The sequence below is a fragment of the Fonsecaea multimorphosa genome (genome assembly GCF_000836435.1).
Source record: "Fonsecaea multimorphosa CBS 102226 unplaced genomic scaffold supercont1.6, whole genome shotgun sequence".
NCBI classification, from domain to species: Eukaryota; Fungi; Ascomycota; class Eurotiomycetes; order Chaetothyriales; family Herpotrichiellaceae; genus Fonsecaea; species Fonsecaea multimorphosa.
The window spans coordinates 438,287-457,526 of NW_015971640.1; the positions used below are offsets into that span (position 1 = coordinate 438,287).

General features: G+C 52.7%; 6 protein-coding genes across 6 annotated transcripts; 3 read left to right on the forward strand and 3 right to left on the reverse strand.

Annotated features, from left to right (window-relative positions):
* Positions 1-1,070: 1,070 nt before the first annotated feature.
* Positions 1,071-2,465, reverse strand: Z520_03895 (uncharacterized protein; the record flags this gene model as incomplete). The annotated part of the gene is made up of 3 exons (XM_016774405.1): positions 1,071-1,510; positions 1,578-2,324; positions 2,369-2,465. 3 exons carry the CDS (start codon positions 2,463-2,465, stop codon positions 1,071-1,073), a joined length of 1,284 nt encoding a protein of 427 aa, XP_016634332.1.
* A 1,218-nt stretch (positions 2,466-3,683) lies between these two features.
* Positions 3,684-6,323, reverse strand: Z520_03896 (uncharacterized protein; the record flags this gene model as incomplete). Its single annotated transcript, XM_016774406.1, has 2 exons — positions 3,684-6,174; positions 6,232-6,323. The coding sequence occupies 2 exons, from the start codon at positions 6,321-6,323 to the stop codon at positions 3,684-3,686; spliced, it is 2,583 nt and encodes an 860-aa protein (XP_016634333.1).
* Positions 6,324-7,376: 1,053 nt separating this feature from the next.
* On the forward strand, positions 7,377-8,225 carry Z520_03897 (uncharacterized protein; the record flags this gene model as incomplete). Its single annotated transcript, XM_016774407.1, has 1 exon — positions 7,377-8,225. One exon carries the CDS (start codon positions 7,377-7,379, stop codon positions 8,223-8,225), a length of 849 nt encoding a protein of 282 aa, XP_016634334.1.
* Positions 8,226-9,296: 1,071 nt separating this feature from the next.
* Z520_03898 (uncharacterized protein) lies at positions 9,297-11,748 on the forward strand (the record flags this gene model as incomplete). The annotated part of the gene is made up of 2 exons (XM_016774408.1): positions 9,297-9,320; positions 9,499-11,748. 2 exons carry the CDS (start codon positions 9,297-9,299, stop codon positions 11,746-11,748), a joined length of 2,274 nt encoding a protein of 757 aa, XP_016634335.1.
* A 487-nt stretch (positions 11,749-12,235) lies between these two features.
* Z520_03899 (uncharacterized protein) lies at positions 12,236-13,945 on the forward strand (the record flags this gene model as incomplete). The annotated part of the gene is made up of 3 exons (XM_016774409.1): positions 12,236-13,528; positions 13,599-13,691; positions 13,865-13,945. The coding sequence occupies 3 exons, from the start codon at positions 12,236-12,238 to the stop codon at positions 13,943-13,945; spliced, it is 1,467 nt and encodes a 488-aa protein (XP_016634336.1).
* Positions 13,946-14,558: 613 nt separating this feature from the next.
* Z520_03900 (uncharacterized protein) lies at positions 14,559-15,902 on the reverse strand (the record flags this gene model as incomplete). The annotated part of the gene is made up of 1 exon (XM_016774410.1): positions 14,559-15,902. The coding sequence occupies one exon, from the start codon at positions 15,900-15,902 to the stop codon at positions 14,559-14,561; it is 1,344 nt and encodes a 447-aa protein (XP_016634337.1).
* Positions 15,903-19,240: the final 3,338 nt, after the last annotated feature.

Genomic DNA, 19,240 nt, shown 5'->3' on the forward strand with positions numbered 1-19,240 from the left:
CTGGTGAGAAATCACTGCGAGACACGTACCCAGATCCCCCACGAGCACAGTCCAATCCCAACTTCAAGGCTGGCATGCTACTCGGCAGATTGATTTCAAGTGACTTTCAAAGGTTGTCTGCCAACATGCCCAATGTACAAGTTCTACCGCATGGAAAGACTACCGCCACAACCCTCATGAAGAGTCGCAAACCCGCGAGTGCTCGACCTCTTCGGAATATCTCAACCATGGGGCTACTTGTCAGGAAAAGATCCATAGTTCTTAGGCATCGCCCAGAAAGACCAAGACTTCTGTCATGATGACCGAGACTAGACCTCTTAGTACAGACATACAGATGCTTATCAGAATCTTCGTTCACGACATTTCTTCAACAACCCGCGTATGCTACTCTCCGGCGAAATCGGATCTTCACTTACCATGACGTGAGGAACAGGTTTGGAGGACCCTCCTGCCTGCCATTCGTGACAGATGGTCTAGGTACCTATGCAAACAACCATGGCGCAACCTGGTGTAGGGTTGCACATTCCTTACCCGATTGGATATAGTGCGGTGAAGGTTCACGGCGGCGCGCACATCAAGACACTTTCGCCTCAAAACGCGGCCCGATCCGACCTACCGAGTATGTCAAGGCATATCGAGAAGGTACCTAGGTACCTAGGTACCGTACTATAGTGCGCTTCGAGGGAGCCCCCCTAGAGCCTCGTTTTGGGTCCTCGTAAAACTTGATAGTCTAGAGGAGGGACGACCTTTAGGCTACCGTAATGGCACACCCAGCTCGGCATCGAGGTTTCGGTGGCGGACGTGGTAGTCGGTTTGATACATAGTACTCAAGCAATGGTAAGAGATCAATTGAGCCATTGCTTCAGCAATGAACAGAGAGCTAGGCCCCCTACGATAGCTTCTTAGCCTTCGTACAGAGTCTCAGAAATGGAGCATTTTGGTCTTTCGTCGCCTGTTCATCTACATTCCAACTTGACTTTGTCAACAATGGGATCTCGTTTCGAAATCACGGAGAGTGTGGATCCAGCCCTTTGCCTGCAATGACAACTCCTCTATCGAAACCAGATGTCTTAATCAAGCACGACCTTACATCCCTCCAAGCTGGAAACCACCAGCGTCAGCATTTGCTTCTCCTTCCCCGTAGGCACTACTTCGGTTCCGGGAGGAAGTCGCAGAGCTGGGTAGGCCTGCAGGAGACGAACGAGGGCATAGCTTGCTTCCGACAGAGCAAAGTCCTTCCCCAAGCATGTTCTGAATCCGTGAAGGAACGGGATATACGCGCAGCCAATGTTGGAAAGCTTGCCGTCCAGCCACCGTTCCGGTTTGTAGTCGTGCGCATCCTTGCCGAAAAGCTCCTTGCGGCGATGCATATGGTACGGGCTGAAGGTGATTCCGGCGTTCTTTGGCACGAGCACCGGAGACTCCCCATCCGGACCGCCGCCTTTGGGGAGGAATGTGGTCTTGACTGTGGATCTGGTGTTCATCGGTACCTGTGGGTAGAGTCCCAGGGCTATAGTAATCGGTTAGCTGTGCTCCCGACGAAGAGCTTCCTAGATGATATTCACGAGGAAACTCACTTTCGTTCAGCACCGCATTCAAATAAGGCATATTCTTCGTATGTGATCTTTTAATCACTGTCTCGTAGCCGGCGACCTTGTTAATCTCTTCACGTAGCCGCTGAAGCATCTCAGGATGACGAACAAGATGAAAGATGGTCCAAGACATAGTGCAAGCTGTGGTATCCCGCCCAGCAAGCAACACGTTGACGAGCTGGTCCCGTACTAACGATCGGTCTTGGTATTCCGTATAAAGATCGAAAATGAAGGGATATTTTTCCGTAGCCTCTCCTTGACCGTGCTTACGCGCGTACTTGAATGCTCTCTCGATAAAGTGATCCGCATAGCGCCTGACGATTCTGCAAGACTTTCGATAGCTCGGGGTGTTATACAGGAAGCTTAGATGCGCCAAAGGTAGTCGTACCGCGGTAACCCAAGTTGCACTGTCGAAATGTTCAGCAAATTCGTTTTGCTCTGCTGCTGACAATGTTTCGATAGATTCGCCAAAGAGTAGCGCTGTCGTTGTCGCAAGGGTAAACCGAAAGAACGCTGGCTGAAGGTCCACTATGCCCTTGGAGTCTCGAAAACTCGAGATCAGAGTCTCGACCTGGTCTGTAAACGTCTCCAAGTCTCTGGCTTGAACTCGTGCGAACTGTCGTCGAAGCATTTCCCGCGAGTGCTTCCAGGCTGGGCCATCTTGGGTAAAGATACCCTCACCGAAGAAGGGGTAACAAGCAGGCCTTCGCACTCCCAGACCCATATCTGCGGCTACTGTTAGCTGCGTGAGTTTGATATCGGTAGATGTGACGGACCTTGAAAATGTGTCTCTGTGATGGCTTTGATATTGCGAGGATCCGAAGTGAAGTACCCAACGAGACCAAACATATACGCAGCAAAAGTTATGCCCATGCTCTCGGTGAACTCGACCTGTAGCATCAACGCATGGTTGGTCAGGACAGTCTCAACATGTCTCTTAATCAGATCAAGAGCCCAGGGCCAGCGGTGCTTGAATACGCTCTGAGGTGGCAAACAGGCGTGTGATTTAGCGAATGCTTCTTCCTCCTACGTACCATTAACATAGGCCGCTGTTTGAACCAATCCCACCTACCTGACGTCGCTGGCGTGTATCGTACAACCACTTCAGGACAACCACCGCAAGTAATACTATGAATAGCAACTTGTACATTATCCGGACAGTATACTCGATCGCTACTCTTGTGATGAACGGGAGAAGAAGGAGTAGAAGGAGTCCTCAGAACGGAATCCTAGGTCGGCAATCCGAAATGATTTATGTGTTTGGACGTGAGTCTGTGACTGCTAAGGGCGCCTGCTTTTCATGCAAGGGGGTGGCGCCAACCTCAGCATTGTTTAGCAATTGTCTAACTCTGTCAGTCTGGTTGTACGAATATGTCTCTGCCCCAGTCCCAAAGACGGCCTTGAGCCCCTTGTATCAATCAATCATGACTTGTTATGTCCAAACGAGAGGCCCGAGTAGTTCGTTCCAACCTGTCAGCCAGTTCTAAACAAGTAGTAATTAGCGTAGGGTCGAGTGATATCCTCATTGGATGGCTATAGGTACCTACCGAGCTACCTACCTAGTAGGTATCTAGCCACGCTAGGTCACTCACTATCAGCAACTCTTTATACTCGTAGGGATCCTCATATACCTACCTAGGTACCTAGATAATCTACCATAGGTCGTAATAGCGCGTAACCCGCCCACCAACAACGGAGGGGGATATTTCTCTTCTTTTGCGGGAAAAAAAGGACAAAAGGGATCATTGAGAATATTCGAGGCACTGTTTCCTTTCAAGTCACAGTCACTTCCGGGCTTCAGCGCAGGCAACAAAAAATCGCGTAAATATCAATGAAGTCACTCTCTCACTTCAGTATCCATTTCTCTTTTTGCAAAACTGGGCGTCTTGACAGCCCTGATATCGATCCTACAACATGGACAGATCCCAATCAAATTCGTATGTATTCTCTCATGCCTGTTCCTGTTCATGCTCGCCGCATTTTGAGCGGATATAGTAGAAGACTGTCAGCCAACGAGCCGTGCTCTGCGATCGGGAATATGATCATGTCGCGTCTTCGAGCCTTGCATTACCCCCGTGTCCATAACGGCCTTCAACCTCTCTTTTCCCAAGCCCGAACAACAGCCCTGCCTCTAATCTCCCCTTCCTGTGCCTCACACCTCTGGATAGCCCTCCTGACTAGATCCTGTTCGAACCGCACCTCTGCAAGCTGGCCCTTAGCCCAATTTCGATGTCGCGGACATCGGTTCTTGATACAGACGCCGCCCTTCTTCGGCATGTTGTCGTTTTCCTCTTCTTCCTCGTTCACGACTGGGCTTTGGGAGTGCGCAGCGTCGCCATTGGGAAGTTTCGTACTTCCCTCATCATTGGGTACTTCTTCGGGCGGTCCAATCCTCCCCTCAGCTCCAGCATCGATAATTGCCCGTCCGCCATTGTGATCGTACCATGTCGCAAACTCCTCATCGGACCACGACATCCTGGGATCAAACCCACACAGATCTTTCATTTTCGGGTGTGTCTTTCGGAATTCCTCGACTATAGTCGACGATCGAGCTTTGACAAGCTCCAGGAATTTTTCTCGTGCGAGGAGCATGTCATATCGCACCTTTAGTCGTTGCTTTTCGTCTGTGATATTGGCCATTTTGCTCGTTTCCAAGTCATCATATTCTAGATCCGGTGGTGCTGTTGGCTTCGAGTCCGCATCGGCCATGTTAATGTCAATCTCCCGAGGCGGGGTGTCGGGTTTCCTGCCCAAGGCTTTTAGTTGCTCAATGTCCTTGCATTTCTCGATAAGGGCTTTGATTTCGCCAGCTCGCAATGCGGATCCCCGATTGGGAAGCATATCATCGTCGAGACTGCTGTCAGTTTCATATTCGGTCTTTTCTTCGTCGCTATATGCTGGCGTGGCGAGTCGACTGTCGGGATCCACGCCGTTGACCAGGTTGAGGAGCTGCTTCGCAGGTTTCTCTCTTCTCTTCTGCTTCTTCCGATGCTTCTTTAGAGGCGGTCCTTCAATGATGTACTGACCATCCTTACTGGTCTGAGCCTGAGGGTCCCCTCTCTGCACCAGTTCCACAAAGAACATTCGCCCGCAGGCATCAGAGCAGTATTTGCTAGGAGGGACCTGGGTAACACGAGCAGGCTTCCTGCAATCTTTGCGCCGGCACATTCGTTTCCACGTGGTCTGCAGACCCGGTTTCGTACAAGTTGGGCAAATATACTTGTCGATCAGCTCGCCGTCTCGTTCCTTAATGTTGACACAGTTTCCATGGAACCACTCATCGCAGCCGCCGTCACAAGCAATCATCCATGTATGATTATCTCCTTTTCGGCATATACAGAAGACCTCCCCATCATCATTAGAGCTCGATGACGTATCTGCAAATGAAGGAGATGGCGAACCGATCTCTCGTGATGCAGCGCGAGATGAACCAGGTGTGGGTGATGACTTCACACTTGCAGCCGAAGTTTGCGTTTTCAGTTTTGAGGGCCCCAACTTCAGATGGTTCGTGCTGGGAGTAGCGCTAGGCGAGCGGAAGTTCGATCTTCCTGCAGGTGGACTTTGGCCGGACTCGCTCAGCCTCGCTTTCTTGTTCGATGTGCTCTTAACCTTGGCTGTGCCTTTCTTCCTCGCGGCGGCAGAAAGCAGTTTCGCAGGGTCATCGGGGGCTGGTCGCTTTTTGCCTGCGAGAGGTGCTGGAGTAACAAACGGTTCTGCGGATGATGCCCGTGACCCTGCGATAGACGGCACTCTCTTCAAAGTTGAAGCGGTACCAGTCGGTAGCAAAGACGAATCAACGACGGGCTGCGCAACATACAAAATCTCCTCCTCATCATCTTGTTTCTTTTCTTCCTCTTCTTCGCCAATGTCCCCTGGGTGCAGCTCCTCATCATCATCTTCTCCCTCTTCATCTCGTTTTGCTGTCCTCTTCGCCTTTTCCGCTTTACTCAGTTTAGGGGGCGGAGGAGGGGGCCCTCTCGCAATGATATCATCGAGAGGTTCCAGAGGCTCTCCGGTCGAAGGTTCGACAATGATTTCCAAACTGCGCACCGGTTCCCACGTTTTCGTGTTATGAATTTTCGAAATGTGATCTCGAACGGAGCGACGTCTAGTGAACAGTTTGTTGCACAAGTAACACAAATATCTGCGATCCGTGTGCTGGCCTTCATTCTTGGACGAGTGAATCGAGGAGCGAGGCGGAGCTTCTGGATCGGCCTTTCGCGACTTGCCAGGATGTTTTCGCTGTTTCGGGGTCTTCTCTGGTGTCGCTTTCGCCGGAGCATCTTCAGCGTAGAGATTTTCCTCTACCATATCCATGAGGGAAGAGTCGACCGCAATGTTTGACTCTTCATCCAAAGGAGGGTAGCCTATGTCCATCGCCTCCTGCTTAATGTGATCTTCATCGTTCGACCCATCGAGACCGACCATATGCTCGCTCTCCTTAAAGAGGGAGACATCGTCCATTGGAAGGTCATTATTTTGCGCACCGGAGGGGAGGGTATCTTGATGGTGCGGCGCATCATCGCTGGGCTGGAAAAGTTCGGGGGCAAAGTACGCTGAAGGCGGCTCCGCGGTGTCCATCCTTGAGGAGAAATTAGTCAAAGAATCCTAGGAAGCAGTCGGAGCAAATCGATCTCACCCATGCGACTCAGCGTTGACGTGGGCACCACCTGCAGAAATCGGATCGGTAGCAGGTTCGGGGTTGAGAAGTTCGGAGAGTGCGAAAGCCATAGACGCTGGTGACAGATGAGCCGGGGTGAGAGAACAAGCGTCGCTTTGCCCGGTTGGGCGTCTGTGGGGTGGCTGTCAAGTTGCTCTCACAGCCAACTCTGCTGGTCGCTAATAGGGAGAAATGGTCAGGGAGTCAATTGCGTCCATAGGACATTGTTCTGGGGCCGTCCAACAAAGATCTGAACCTTGAGTCAATGAGTCTGCGAAGTGAGGCGGAAAGGGCTGCGGTGGTGAAATTGGCAAAATGGGCTTCTCGTTGACTGGCGTTGCTTGCTGGTAACGCGCTCGCAGTTGCACAACGCGATGGGCGCCCTTTGTGACCAATCAACGTCCACTACCGCACCCAGCGAGCCAGCAAACACTCTTCCTTCTGGATGGTAAGTCACTTGCTCACTTCTCTCATACAGTAATAGATCTATCACTGCTTTTTCACTATTTGCACACAATGATGTGCACCAGTCAAGATCTGATGTTAATACACATTCCGACTCAGAGCTCTACAAGTTCGCTGGAGATGAAGGCACTCGTAGGCCGACACAGGCTCAAACAAGCTTGTTCACTCACCCGCTCTCCTAACGTCGTTCCTTTCTTCCCTCTTCCTATGATCAATGCCAACTTTGTCCAATGCTGAGTCTGGGAAGAGCTCTATCAATATCTGTTGAGCCAACAACAGACCTGTAAAGACGGCAATAACTCCGACCTCTGGAATTGAGTATTATTTGAGGGATACATCCGGTTACTTCCATCAGCAGGCCTTGCTCTGATGCTCAAAAAGTATTCTATATCGAGGAGAACAGATACAGATACAGGCCAGGCCACCTTGACAAGAGACTGCTGCATCGGCATAAGCAAGTCTGTTGATGAATGGTGGGTGGAGTAGTGCTGTCTTTGTCGTAACCAAGTATGGCAGCTTGTTCTCTCCACATATTCCCCCACATTGATCTCTCTCGAACTACTTCTCCTTGCATGAGAGGCGAACAGTGACTGCTTGAAGGTGGAAGGCGAAACTCGAGGGGCACCGCGGTGTTATCACCTGCCCTTGCAATATGAACAATGCCTAAGGGTAGTCAGTTCATCATTCACGCCTCGGGCGAGACAACGCACTACATCGCCGACGACTTCACCGATCCCTGGAAACCCGATCGACAAACAGTCCTGCTTCAAGGCGGGTTTGCTCGCCATGCAGCCTTCTTCTACCATTGGGTTCCTGCTCTATCTCGGCATTACAACGTGATCCGTCGAGACTTGCGCGGACACGGGTACTCCAGTGCGCCATCCATCTCTAAGAGACCAGACGTATACACTCTTGACGCTATTCTCGGCGATATCATCGACACGCTCGATCAGCTTGAAATTGAAAAGGTGCATTTCTTTGGTGAGAGTACCAGCGGCATGTTAGGAGAGATTCTCGCGGCAAAGCATCCCGAACGGCTACATAGTCTGACGATCTGCTCTTCTCCCACTTACCTTCCGGAGGGTACCCAGAAATTCCTCGCGTTCGGAGAAGAAAGCTTCGCCACGGCTTGCCGGGTACTAGGTTCTCGAGAATGGGCGAGTAGGTTGAAATCCTCGCCGGGGACCATGGCCCATCCAGATCCGGGTTATCATCGCTGGTGGCTAGAACAGATATCAGTCAGTTCTGGTGAAGGACTGGCCAGTTACGCTGAGTTCCTCAGCACGCTTGATGCGCGACCGTTTCTCTCTCAGATCCGGATTCCCGTCCTCATTCTGGGGCCTGCAAACAGTGCTGCGACAAAGTTGGAAGAGCAGAAAGCAATCCAGCAGCAGATCCGAGGTAGCAAATTGGTCGTGGTGGAAGGGGCAGGACACGAGATATACGTGGACAAAGCTGACGAGTGTGTTGGAGAATTCCTGGATTTCATTCAGAAGTTCAAAGGATAGCATGGGCCCTTGCTCGAAATACAATATGCGGATGAGGCATTCCTGACATTATCCTGTACAACTTCCACAAATCGTAGTATAATTTCTTCTCTAGCGGACAATGATTTATATGATCGTGTATTGACATATCTCAAAGGGAATCGATGATTGAGTCTGATAGTGCGCGTAACCCATAAGAATATAATCTTCACCTTCTGGTTACTCTCATTTGTCTTGGAATCCTCCCAGTATAAATCTTGATAGAGCCACCATAGCGGAAAGGTGGATAGACCTCTGGCGACAAGAGTGCAAGATACTCACGGTAATAATCTCGGGCAGCTGGTGCCTTGTCGGTTGGCAAAACACGCATCAAATCCGGTGGAGTTGTGTTCGCATTGAGATGAATTCAGCGAGAAAGGACATCTAGTGTTCTTTGTAGCATCCATGTGAGGTCTTTCGTTCAAGCAGCGATAGTAGGTGTTCAACGCCGCCTCTTTCTGGAAGGACGTCGTTGGGCGCATTGGGATAGACCTGTTCAATATCATATAGAGGCGATATTAAATCCAGTCTTGCAGCATTGGCAAAAAGACAAAGCTCATCTGGGCATCACGGTAGCGTAGGCGTTACTGAAGAGTCAATAGTTGATCCCTAGCCATTGGTGACCACGAGTCCCCCAGATCGAGAATGGTACCAGCCACCTGGGTGCCAGCTAGAAGATGAAGCCAAGAGTCCAGATCCCTGGAGTGAGGATGGGAGAGGAACGGCAAAAGTGAGTTGAACTAGCACAGTTAGTTACGCAGTAGTTCCCGGGGTTGCAAAGGCGGGCAGCAACGTCACTCGGCAATCTTGAGATCGCAAGAGAGAGAAGTGGTCAAGGAGAAGGTCGACCTCCAAATGTCTCGCTCCAGTCTCTTATTAATTGGGTTTCAACACACCTCACTCTTCTGCGCTGGGAGACAATGACTCTATCACCTCGTGCTTCCTCCAGTTTGCTACACAAATACTCTTTGACGTACCCCGACCCTGCTAGCAGCTGCTGAGTTGCGCTCACACTTGGCTTGACTGCGACCTGGTCTTCCCCAAATCAGCCTGATGCCGCCTGCCAACTCGCCATCTGTAAGTTCTCGTCTGCCGCATCTACTCATGCCTGAGCACGAAGTTGGGCGGTCAAAGCGAATGCTTGGTCTCGGAGGACTTCTTCAGACAGAGCATATTGTTATCATCACCTCTTGTCTTGTTGTGACCCAGATGCCTTCCTTGGGCGTGCACTTTGACTTACTGTGTTTACGCGCAGGATACTCGGCCCTCGACTCCTCCTCACAATCCCTACCTGCTACAAATCGAAGAAGCCATTGCCACTCCTGTGCCCGACCTCGCCTCTACCCTGAACCTTAACTCGCCCGATCCAGGTTCACAGAACGAGAGATGGGCAAACCGCCCGCGGACTGAAGCCAGCGAGGCTGAAGGTTTCAATCTACAACGAGCTGGCACTAGTATGGCCGAACTCACAGAAGAAGAGTTCCAAGAGTGGGCTGCTGAGAGTCAGGGGAGGAGGACTGCCACGCAGGCTCGAAGAGACGAAGTGAGAGGGTTAAGAGAAGAGAGAGACCCTCCAGTTCGCGTGTCCATTGCCGATACCGCGGAGAGTCTCATGTTTTCCAGACAGCGCCCGCCTGACTTCGGAACCACCCCGACAATAGCACATTACTCTGACGACAGCGACGCAGATATGGAACCTCTGAGATTTGCAGCATCTCATAGCTCCACCGCCAGTTCAAGGAGCCAATTTCTGCGCCTTGAAGGTGTTCTGCAGCGTTTTAGATCAATTCGTGGTAACCTGAGGTATCCCAGAAACTCTGATATGGGAGCGGTGCCCACAGCCAGTGCCCTACGAGCCTTCTGGAACGAGGAAGCTGACGACGACTTGACTGTCACGATTCCTGGCGTACCGGGTTACTCCTCTGCCCAACGAAGAGAGCCTGTCCCAAGAGTCAGACATTCCCAGATCGGCCGAGAGCCCGCTGAGTCTGGATCTGCGGCCCCATCTAGCCCGAGACGATACGATGCTTTCAGGCGGGTGAGGAAACTGATTCGCTATCTCTCCCAGCTAAGACATACTGGTATAGAAGGTGGTCTCGAAGCAGCCAGAGAACTAGGGCTTGACTCCTTGTACGCATCGGACGACTCCTATGCCCCCAGTGACCTTCCCATGCACATTAACAGTCTTCCTGTCCCGCAGTACAGTTCTTGGCTACAAGCCGGAATGGTTTGGCATGGTCTGCAGTCCACAGAACGCGAACCAATCCGCGCCTCTTCTGTCTCGGCTGCAAATTTTCGGCGCGAAAGACAACGCGAGCTGATACGCAGAACCATAGCTCGACGGAGGGAAAGGTCTCGTGGCACCGGCGGCAACGACGAGGCTGCAGAGTTTGACACTCAGACGCTGGTTGTTGCAGAAAATTACCTCTCGGATTTAATATTGCAGGACACCAGTGGTCGATGGGGTTCCTTTCAACGTTCGACCCCATCGTTGTCTTCTCACCCTACACGGACCGCTTCTCAGCCTGCTGAGCCTGATCACTGGCCGGTTAAGGTGGCGATTCATTCCGTAGACTGGGAAGCCATGACAGTAACCGGGATAATGTCCGCGAGCCAGATGCCGGAGAAGCTCCCTTCCCTATACCAGCCTGATGCTCTACACCAAGGCGCGACCACCGGCGCGACAACCTGCATGTCCAGTTTCTTCGTGGGAGAGATTATCGATTTTCGACGACAGCCTTTGGAGACGGAGAAAGAGGGCCGAGATTACGAAGTGGGTGGTCTCGGCGTGGACGCGCGGTACTGGGAACGCCTAGGACCTTTCAGAAAAGAAATCGAGCGAATTCGACATCTGCGGGGAAAGAAAAGAAGCGAGTATCAGCAGCACAGCGCACTTTGGGACGCGTTCCGCAAAGCGGCTGGTGGGGAAGGCGAGAACAAGGACTCGCAGAGTCCCTCGGACGCACCCTCCCCTTCGACAGAGGACACGACCGTCGACGACTCACCCATGAAGGTTTTCGAGACTCCAGAGGACAAGGAAGCCGAGGGCGACGAGATTATGGCCCGCAGCCTGGGCAGTGCAAAGTGGATTGAGGAGAAGCTGGGAAAAGAGTGGATTCTAATGCGCTGGAAGGAACGATGTTTTGTGACGCCTCCAGGAACTTCTACAAATGCAAGGCCTACAAATGGCAGTTCTACGAGGACCATCTTCACCACGGCTCCTTCCGGGGCAGGGCGGTCAACCGGGCGCGGACCAGGCGGAAATAGCAATGGATCTACATCGTGGGGACTGACGATTGCGGGCTTCTACTACATCGCCTTGAACCGTCTCACGGGGGAAATTGACGGGCTGTATTACGATCCTGGATCTCAACCCTACCAAACTATCAAGATGCTACCAGAGGGCACAACGGTGGCACAAGCCCAGCCCTGTGGCTGCGGGGAGCAGGATTGCAGAGAGCCGGTTGGGGTCAAGAAATGGTTTCCGGCCGTCGAGTTTCGGTAAAGGTTTTCTTATGGATCAGGACGGAACAGATGGAGCAGGCAAATTATAGCATTGGGTTAGGTTTCAAAAAGGGGAGCCGTGCACACGTTCAGCCTATATGAATTTGGTTTCGTCTTTTTGTTTTCGAATTGAAGGCTGAGGTAAAGCACCAAAGGTTCAAACAAAAGGTTGAAGCGTAGGCGGGAGTCAGGCTATGACGTGCTTGACGCCTCACTCCTCACTCCTCACTGCTCATTCTCACTGCTCACTCCTCGCTACCCCGAGCATCAGATCGAGTCTAGTGGCGTCGTTGCTTTTTATTAGCTAGTCAAATGCCACGCGTGTTTCAAGCTTCGGGAGCCGATGATGTAGGTCGACAGCTTCGGCGTCGCTTCTTCTCCCCACATTTCTTTGTATCCCCCTCAGCTCTGAACCAAGTCATATACAAATAGCCAGAGCATTCGATCCAGATCTTGAACTTCGGTGTAGTCGTTGTTGACCATTGACCATGGCGCCCACCGGACTCCTCAACTCCTTCCTGGCTGCCATCCAAGCCTCTCTCTCTGTGCTGCTGGTCATCTTCTACGGAGGGTTGGCAGCCCATCTGAAGCTGCTCAATTCGGCCAACACAAAGGCAATCTCCAAGATATGCGTGCGCATGTTCCTGCCGGCGCTGCTGGTGGTCAAGATCGGCTCGGAGCTGCACGCAGGCTCGGCCACCCGCTATCTTATTGTGTTTATCTGGGCCATCATCTGCCACCTGATCTCCTTCTTGATTGGTATCGTCGCGCATCTGTGGCTGGGCATGCCCGACTGGACCACTGTGGCGTTGATGTTCAACAACACGACCTCCTACCCGTTGCTATTGATTGCAGCCCTGGACGAGACGGGGATCCTGCGTGCACTGCTCGTGACGGACGAGACGACCGACGCGGCCGTCGAGAGAGCCAAGAGCTACTTTCTGGTCTTTGCGACCGTCAGCAGCTGTTTGACTTTTGCGGTAGGGCCGAGATTGATCGACACCGAGCATGCGCCTGAGGAGGACGACGACGACGAGTCGAAGCCCAACGGTGGGCCTCAGCAAGTGCAAGATGAGCCATTTGACGCTGTCGAGCGGACGTATCGCGATCCCGACGAAGCGGCGGCCAACGAGGAGACGGGTCTGCTGCAAAGCCCAGACACTTACACGAATCGTCAATCGACGCTATCCTTCGCCAGCGTGGCCGCCTACGCCGAAAACTCCTTCTTCCCATCCGCGCGCCGCTCGTCGTTCATCGACGGGCAACCACCTCAACCTTCGCGTCGGGCCTCTCTCGCGGTGCCCCTGAACCGCCGCCGCGCGTCAATCGTGCCCAAGAAGCATTGGTACAAGCTCGGCCCGCGCGCGAAGTGGTGGCTACTGTTCGTTTCGGATTTTTTCAACGCGCCCCTCCTGGGAGCCATCGTGGGTGTGATCATCGGCTTGATCCCGGTGCTGCACCGCGCGTTCTTCAACGACACCTACGAAGGCGGCATCTTCACCGCCTGGCTGACCGCCTCGCTCAAAAACATTGGCGGCCTGTTCGTCCCGTTACCCGTGGTCGTCGCGGGGGTGAGCCTCTACACGGCCATGCAAGAAGCCCGCAAGGCCTCGGCCGAGGGTTCGAAAACGACGCCCATGCCCTGGCTAACGGTGACGTTTATTATGGTGATCAGGTTTGTGCTGTGGCCCGCCGCGTCCATCTACTTTATTTTCTTGGTCGCGAAGAAGTCGACTGTCTTGGGACCCGATCCTATGCTGTGGTTTGCAATGATGTTGATGGTGAGCTTGAACCCTAGAATTTGGTATTATAAGTCTCAGAAACTGACTGCGTCACTTTCTCTATATATAGCCAACCGGCCCTCCAGCAATGAAACTGATCACGCTCGTCCAAGTCAGCGACGCTGAGGAGGAAGACGAGCGCAACATCTCGAAACTACTGACGGTAAGTGAAGTACCTTCTCCTCCTTGTTTTCCCGACTTGTTCCCCGTAACTGTACCCGCTTCTCCCTCCTTGTTGTTTTCATTTTCATCCCGTACCTCCTGTTTCATCAATCCGAAAGTCTCCTCTTTGACTACCTATAAATCAACGGATAACCTAACATGTTTCGGGGTTAGATATCCTACCTCATCTCCCCGATCCTGAGTTTCACCGTCGTGGGCGGGTTGAGGGCTGCTCAAGCTGCGATTCCGTCGTGATGGTCGTGATGGCTCTGTTGAGAGGAAGGCGGAACACTGAACAGTATATTGCACATACATGTGCCATGTCTGGAAAAGATATGTGTGATATGTGAGATATGTGTGTGTATGAGAGCGAAGGACTGGGAAAAAGAGTACTCTTACGGAGGAAAGAGAAAAGAAAGGGCAGAAGAAATACGCATATGGACAGGGCAAGTACATCTGACCCCCTTTTCCTCCTAGGGATGTTTCTTTTTTCCCCTTTGTTGGAAAAGAAGATGAGGCAGGAGCTTTGTGACCCCGCTATGTACTGTATATCTGGATGACCAGGGCACATCAGGGTGTCTGCGACGTTCATGGAATGTAAATGGAATGAAAGTGCAGCGGGCTCGAAATGTGAAGGGTTTTATTATTTTGAGCATACGCGCATTTTCTACGATGCGACATACGATACGTTCACGATATGAGAATGACACCCACAGTGGACTGGCTATGACTTGACTATTCTATATACATCGGGGGTTTTATCTACCGAACAAGATCAACAACAGTCTCATACATACTCCAGGGTTTTGTCTGGTTTGCTAAGTCCGCAGTCTTATTTTTCTCTACCCACACACCACTGTGTATCTACCTACCTATTTGAGGTAGTAATATGATCCAGCGCCTTGACAAAATAGGGCAAAAACCGCTCCGGATCCTCGCTAAAGGGGAAATGTCCCAGACCCTTCATCTCCTCAAACACGGCCCCCTTGATCTTGTCGGCCGTGGCGCGGCTGGTGTCGGGCGAGCAGCTATAGTCGTATTCGCCCGTGAGCATGTACACGGGGCACACGTCCGTGTCGATCTGGTGCATACGGTCGCGGCCGTCCCAGCCGTCAAAGTAGAATTTCAGGTCGCCGGGGAAGATGCGGGATGCTTGCGCGGAGTAGAGCCACCAGTTTAGGCGTTTGTAGATTGCGGGGGAGGTGGGTGAGATCATGCCGCAGACCCGTTCGGCGTTGAGGATCGATTCGTCGCCTTGGAGGGAGTAGATGGTCGAGGCCTGCTGGGAGGGCAGATAGTCGCACGCTTCGCAGGCGATGACGCCCCGGACGTCCATCTCCTGGGAAGAAGCTCGTAGTGCGACTGCCAGACATACCTGGCCGCCCATGCTGGCGCCACTCACGATAACGCGTTTGAGCTTGAGCTTCACAATCATCTGATGGATGGCTGAGATGTAAAATTCCTCGCTGTTCGCGTATGACTGCGGGTACTGGTGTGTTCCTGGGAACGAGCGCCCGTGGCCCGGCAGGTCGAAGGCGTACATGGTGCATCTTCTCTGAAGGGCGGGGTTGAGCATGAGCGAGTGATATTGCCGCGAATCGGCCCCCGCGGTGTGCAGGAACAGGAGGTCCTGTTCGCCCTGGCCCGAGGTCTCGTAGAAGATCTTGCACTTCCCTACCGGTGATAGAGTGAGCCAGGTGTAGTGGCCCACGATGGAGTCGTCGTCGCGCTCGTCGTCCGGGGTATACTCCTCCGCCACGGTCGACGTGGCTGCGGGGGGAGGGTGCAATGCGTCGCGGACCCGGTCTAGCACGATCCTCCACAGTCGGGCGTGTTTGGTGAAGGCTTGCTTGTCGCCGGTGACTTCGACCCCGGAGCTCTGGCCCAAAAGTCGGAGCATTCCCCAGTATGACTGAAAGGGCCGCTTGGGTACGGGAGCGAAGACCTCTTGCCAGTGCTCTGCTTGGGCGTTGAGGTCGAATTGGGGTGTCCAGTCATCACCTGCTGGGGGTCCGTCTCGGACCGTCACCTTTCCCTGCTTGATGCCGAAGAGCAGCTTGTCGCTAGAGTTTGGCGCACAAATTCCAAAGCAGACATTGTCCACCGTGGCTGCGGACGCTTTGAATTCAGCGTCTCCATTGATTTCGGCCTCGATTTTGCCCAGTTTGGCCTTGTCGATGGTCGCGAATAACGCCCCGGCTGCTGCGGCCATGGTCTCAACACTGGTTCACTCGGCCTTCTGGCTGTGCCTGACTCTCACTGCCCGTACAAGAGCAATACATCGTCAACAAAACCGTCAGGAGCAAACATCCTTTTAAATGAGGACCGTATGCCTGCAGGAATCGACATCCCCGCACGGAGCGTGTCGACCCGAGGTTCACAGCATTCACGACTGAGAGGTCTTGATTGAGTTTGCCCCATTTATATGCTTCTAGAGCTCGACCCCGGCAGTTGGTTGGCAGTTGAGTCTCCCCCACGCGAATTTGAGCAAGCACAGGCTCGTTCCTCTGGTTTTCCGATGTTTGGCGTCAGGGTATCTGATATTGCGGGTTGGGGCATCGAGAATCTGTCCCGCAACGTCCTCTTCTCCAACGACCAGCATGTTTGTGTCGAATAAAGCAAGTTGCTGTTGCTGCCGCTCACATTCCCAACCGCTCAACACGTGCGCAATTTGGCGTAGATTTGGCCATCGAGCACTGGCATAGAGGGCATTGCCACTCTCTCTGAATGGGCCCCAGCTTTTCCCTCACCTGCTGAAGAACCAGAAAGGGTTGTGGCTCAATTATACGAGCGTAAATATTTGCGGTCCGCTTTGATTCGTGTACCCCTCCATTGCAGCTCAACCGGCACACGACTGGAAGATGATCTATCTAGATCTGCACGCTAGAGGCTTGAACTCGGTCAACAGAAGCTCCTTTATCCGAATTCAGTTGACCGACTCCATCTGAAAGAGAATGTGCAATGTCGCCCTTGGCAAGGACTCTTCTCTTTCCGCACCTCGAGGAAGATGTCCCCACCGGAGAAGGAGAACAGCTTCTCGCAATGGACTGCGGAGGACATTGAGTGCATAAGTTGGGAGAAATGCTCGCGGAAAGGATGGTTTACCTTTTAGCTCTTAGTGTATGACCACCCATTTCCTGTCACCCACCTGTCTCGCTGATTGCAGGCGGGGAGAAGAGCTATTTTAGTGACCTCGTTTTTATATTCCGGTGAGCAAAATGATCGCGTGCTGATCCTTGTTGTTTCCCACACAAGTAATTTCAAGCGGGCAACGTTTGAACCTGCGATGTCTGTACTTGTCTCGCTGTTCGCAGTCATACAGCAAGCAACTCACACGGCTTATCAGGGAAGAGCCGCGTGATAGGTTGAATCGGTGAGCTCATTGACTATCCCAGCCCGGTGGGCGAGTGGACATCACAGCATCCCACCTCTACGTCGGAGTCCGCTGAAAGGATACGAGCAGCGTCTCAGATTTTGGACCACCCGTCAGATCCTAGTGTTGGTATGGGGTCTCTCACAATTACAGCAATTCTCGCCGCAATTGAGTACCGAAAACATGATCATTCGTGCAAGACGAAGCCGAATATTGTGTAGAGCGATTCCTTATCAGTGACAAAGATTGCTTCATGGAAATAACCTTCTTCCAAACTCCAAGACCTGGTTTGAAATCTCGACAGACGAAGGCTCTGGGCCAGTATTTACTATCTTCACATCCAAAAAGGCACAGAAGGACTTTCAGATGGCCAATGACAAATGACGCATGACCGGTATTTCCAACAGGCGTCTGAGAGCCGGCAGCTGTCCAGTCGAGGCTGCCAGGAGTGTCCGGAGTCAGGGTGGTAATTCTGTCCTACTCGTAGGCTATTCGTCGGATGTGGTCAGGTCACTGGTTCTCAGCCAAGGACAAACAAGCCAGTGGCTTTCGGGAGGTGAAGCAATCTCGCCTTGGTTGAAAGGGCGAGAGAATGTAAGTGGTGGGATAACTGTGATGCCGACCCATACTGGAAGAAAGACCTTGAGCCAGACAAGCACAGACTCCCTTGAGCGGTGAGAGCTTGCTGAAAGCGAAAGTCCCGCGCCCATCATGCAAGTGGCTTGATGTAGAGTCCTGTGTGTCTCTGACTGATTCACCAACTAGCATCAACTCGAGGATTGACCCATGTTCGCAATAAGAGATTGATTGCCAAGCAGGGCGCGGAGCAAGCAGCATCGGTAGACGCGGCGGAGAAGTTAGTTTGATCCATTGGGTGCCGTTGAACACGCCGTGGCTGTTGAGGCGCTCGAACTACACGTATGCATGCGGCTCTCTATCGACCAACTGTCGGGGGTAGCCAAAAGCAATACGGAGAAATATGGGCATCATACCATGGACTTGAGATCACGAAACAATGTGACTACCTATAATTGGTGTTCAGGCGGTGAGTTCCCGGAAAGACATTTCGGACTACCTTTCCTCCTTCAAGCATCGTAAAGAAGTACCGAGTAAGCGATCAAGCGTTCTCTCACAGCGCGTCGGTGCTGGTTTCCCGGTCAGCATTGCAGAGTCGCAGATTTAGCGCATGGAGAAGGCTTTGTGCCGGCACCAGTGATTGCTTCCTCATATGATTGTTTCGCGAAAGTGTTGAATTACTCGTCTGGAGCAGTCCGCATCAACGACACCCTCGTCGTTGTACTCGTGTGCCGTTTCAGGTGGCTGGTGTCCAGGTTCCCCATTCGCGAGGAGCATTTCTTGAAGGGATGCGGCCGAAGTTGGTGATCTTCGAGCCTTGCGTAGCGCAACGGTAGCCGCAATTAAGACCAGACAGGCGGCCAGGTCATCCTGGCCAGAGATACCGCTAGCAAACCAGAAGCACATGGGGAACTGGAGATGAGGCTCTGACAGAGAGCCCCTCCACTCGGACTGCGAAGAGAACACATCAGCTATCGGGCGGGGCAGCTTGAGGAACTGCAGAATCTGAGCAGAGACAGGAGTCGTGATTCGACAGGACTTCGCTGTTCGGACAAAGACACTGCAAGATCGGAGGTCGTGTGGACAATATCATTGCTCTGTCGGCGGTGGTGGTGGATGGGGAATTTTGATGACCAAATTTCAATGAGTGGATTGATGATTTGCCGTAGCTCGGACTCGTCATCTCCGTGGCGGGCACTAGCCACTCATAGCCAGTGTTAGCCACCCACTAGAAGCACCCCCCAGGCTAAGGTTTACGCCAGACGCAGGAACAGGTGCGCTTAAGACCCCCCCGGCATGCACTATGGGCGCGAGCTAGGCGAGGCTAATGGGTATTCGAGTCCAGTGGGCGGCTGGGAGGCAGTGGGAGCTCGTCTGGCCTGCTGGGGGTGCCTGGATATGTCTTCCAGGCCCAATTAAGGTCCCCACTACGGACTTTGGGGCGTCAAGTGGGCGTCGGTGGGCGTCGACCCTCCCTGGTGCTACGGAGCAATTCCTCGACCTTTTTGAGACTTGCATGAGTTTTTGGCTGCCACACAGTCCACACTGCGTGACTGCGCTTCAGCTCAACTCCCTCCCCCTGCCCTCGCCTTTCTCCCTTG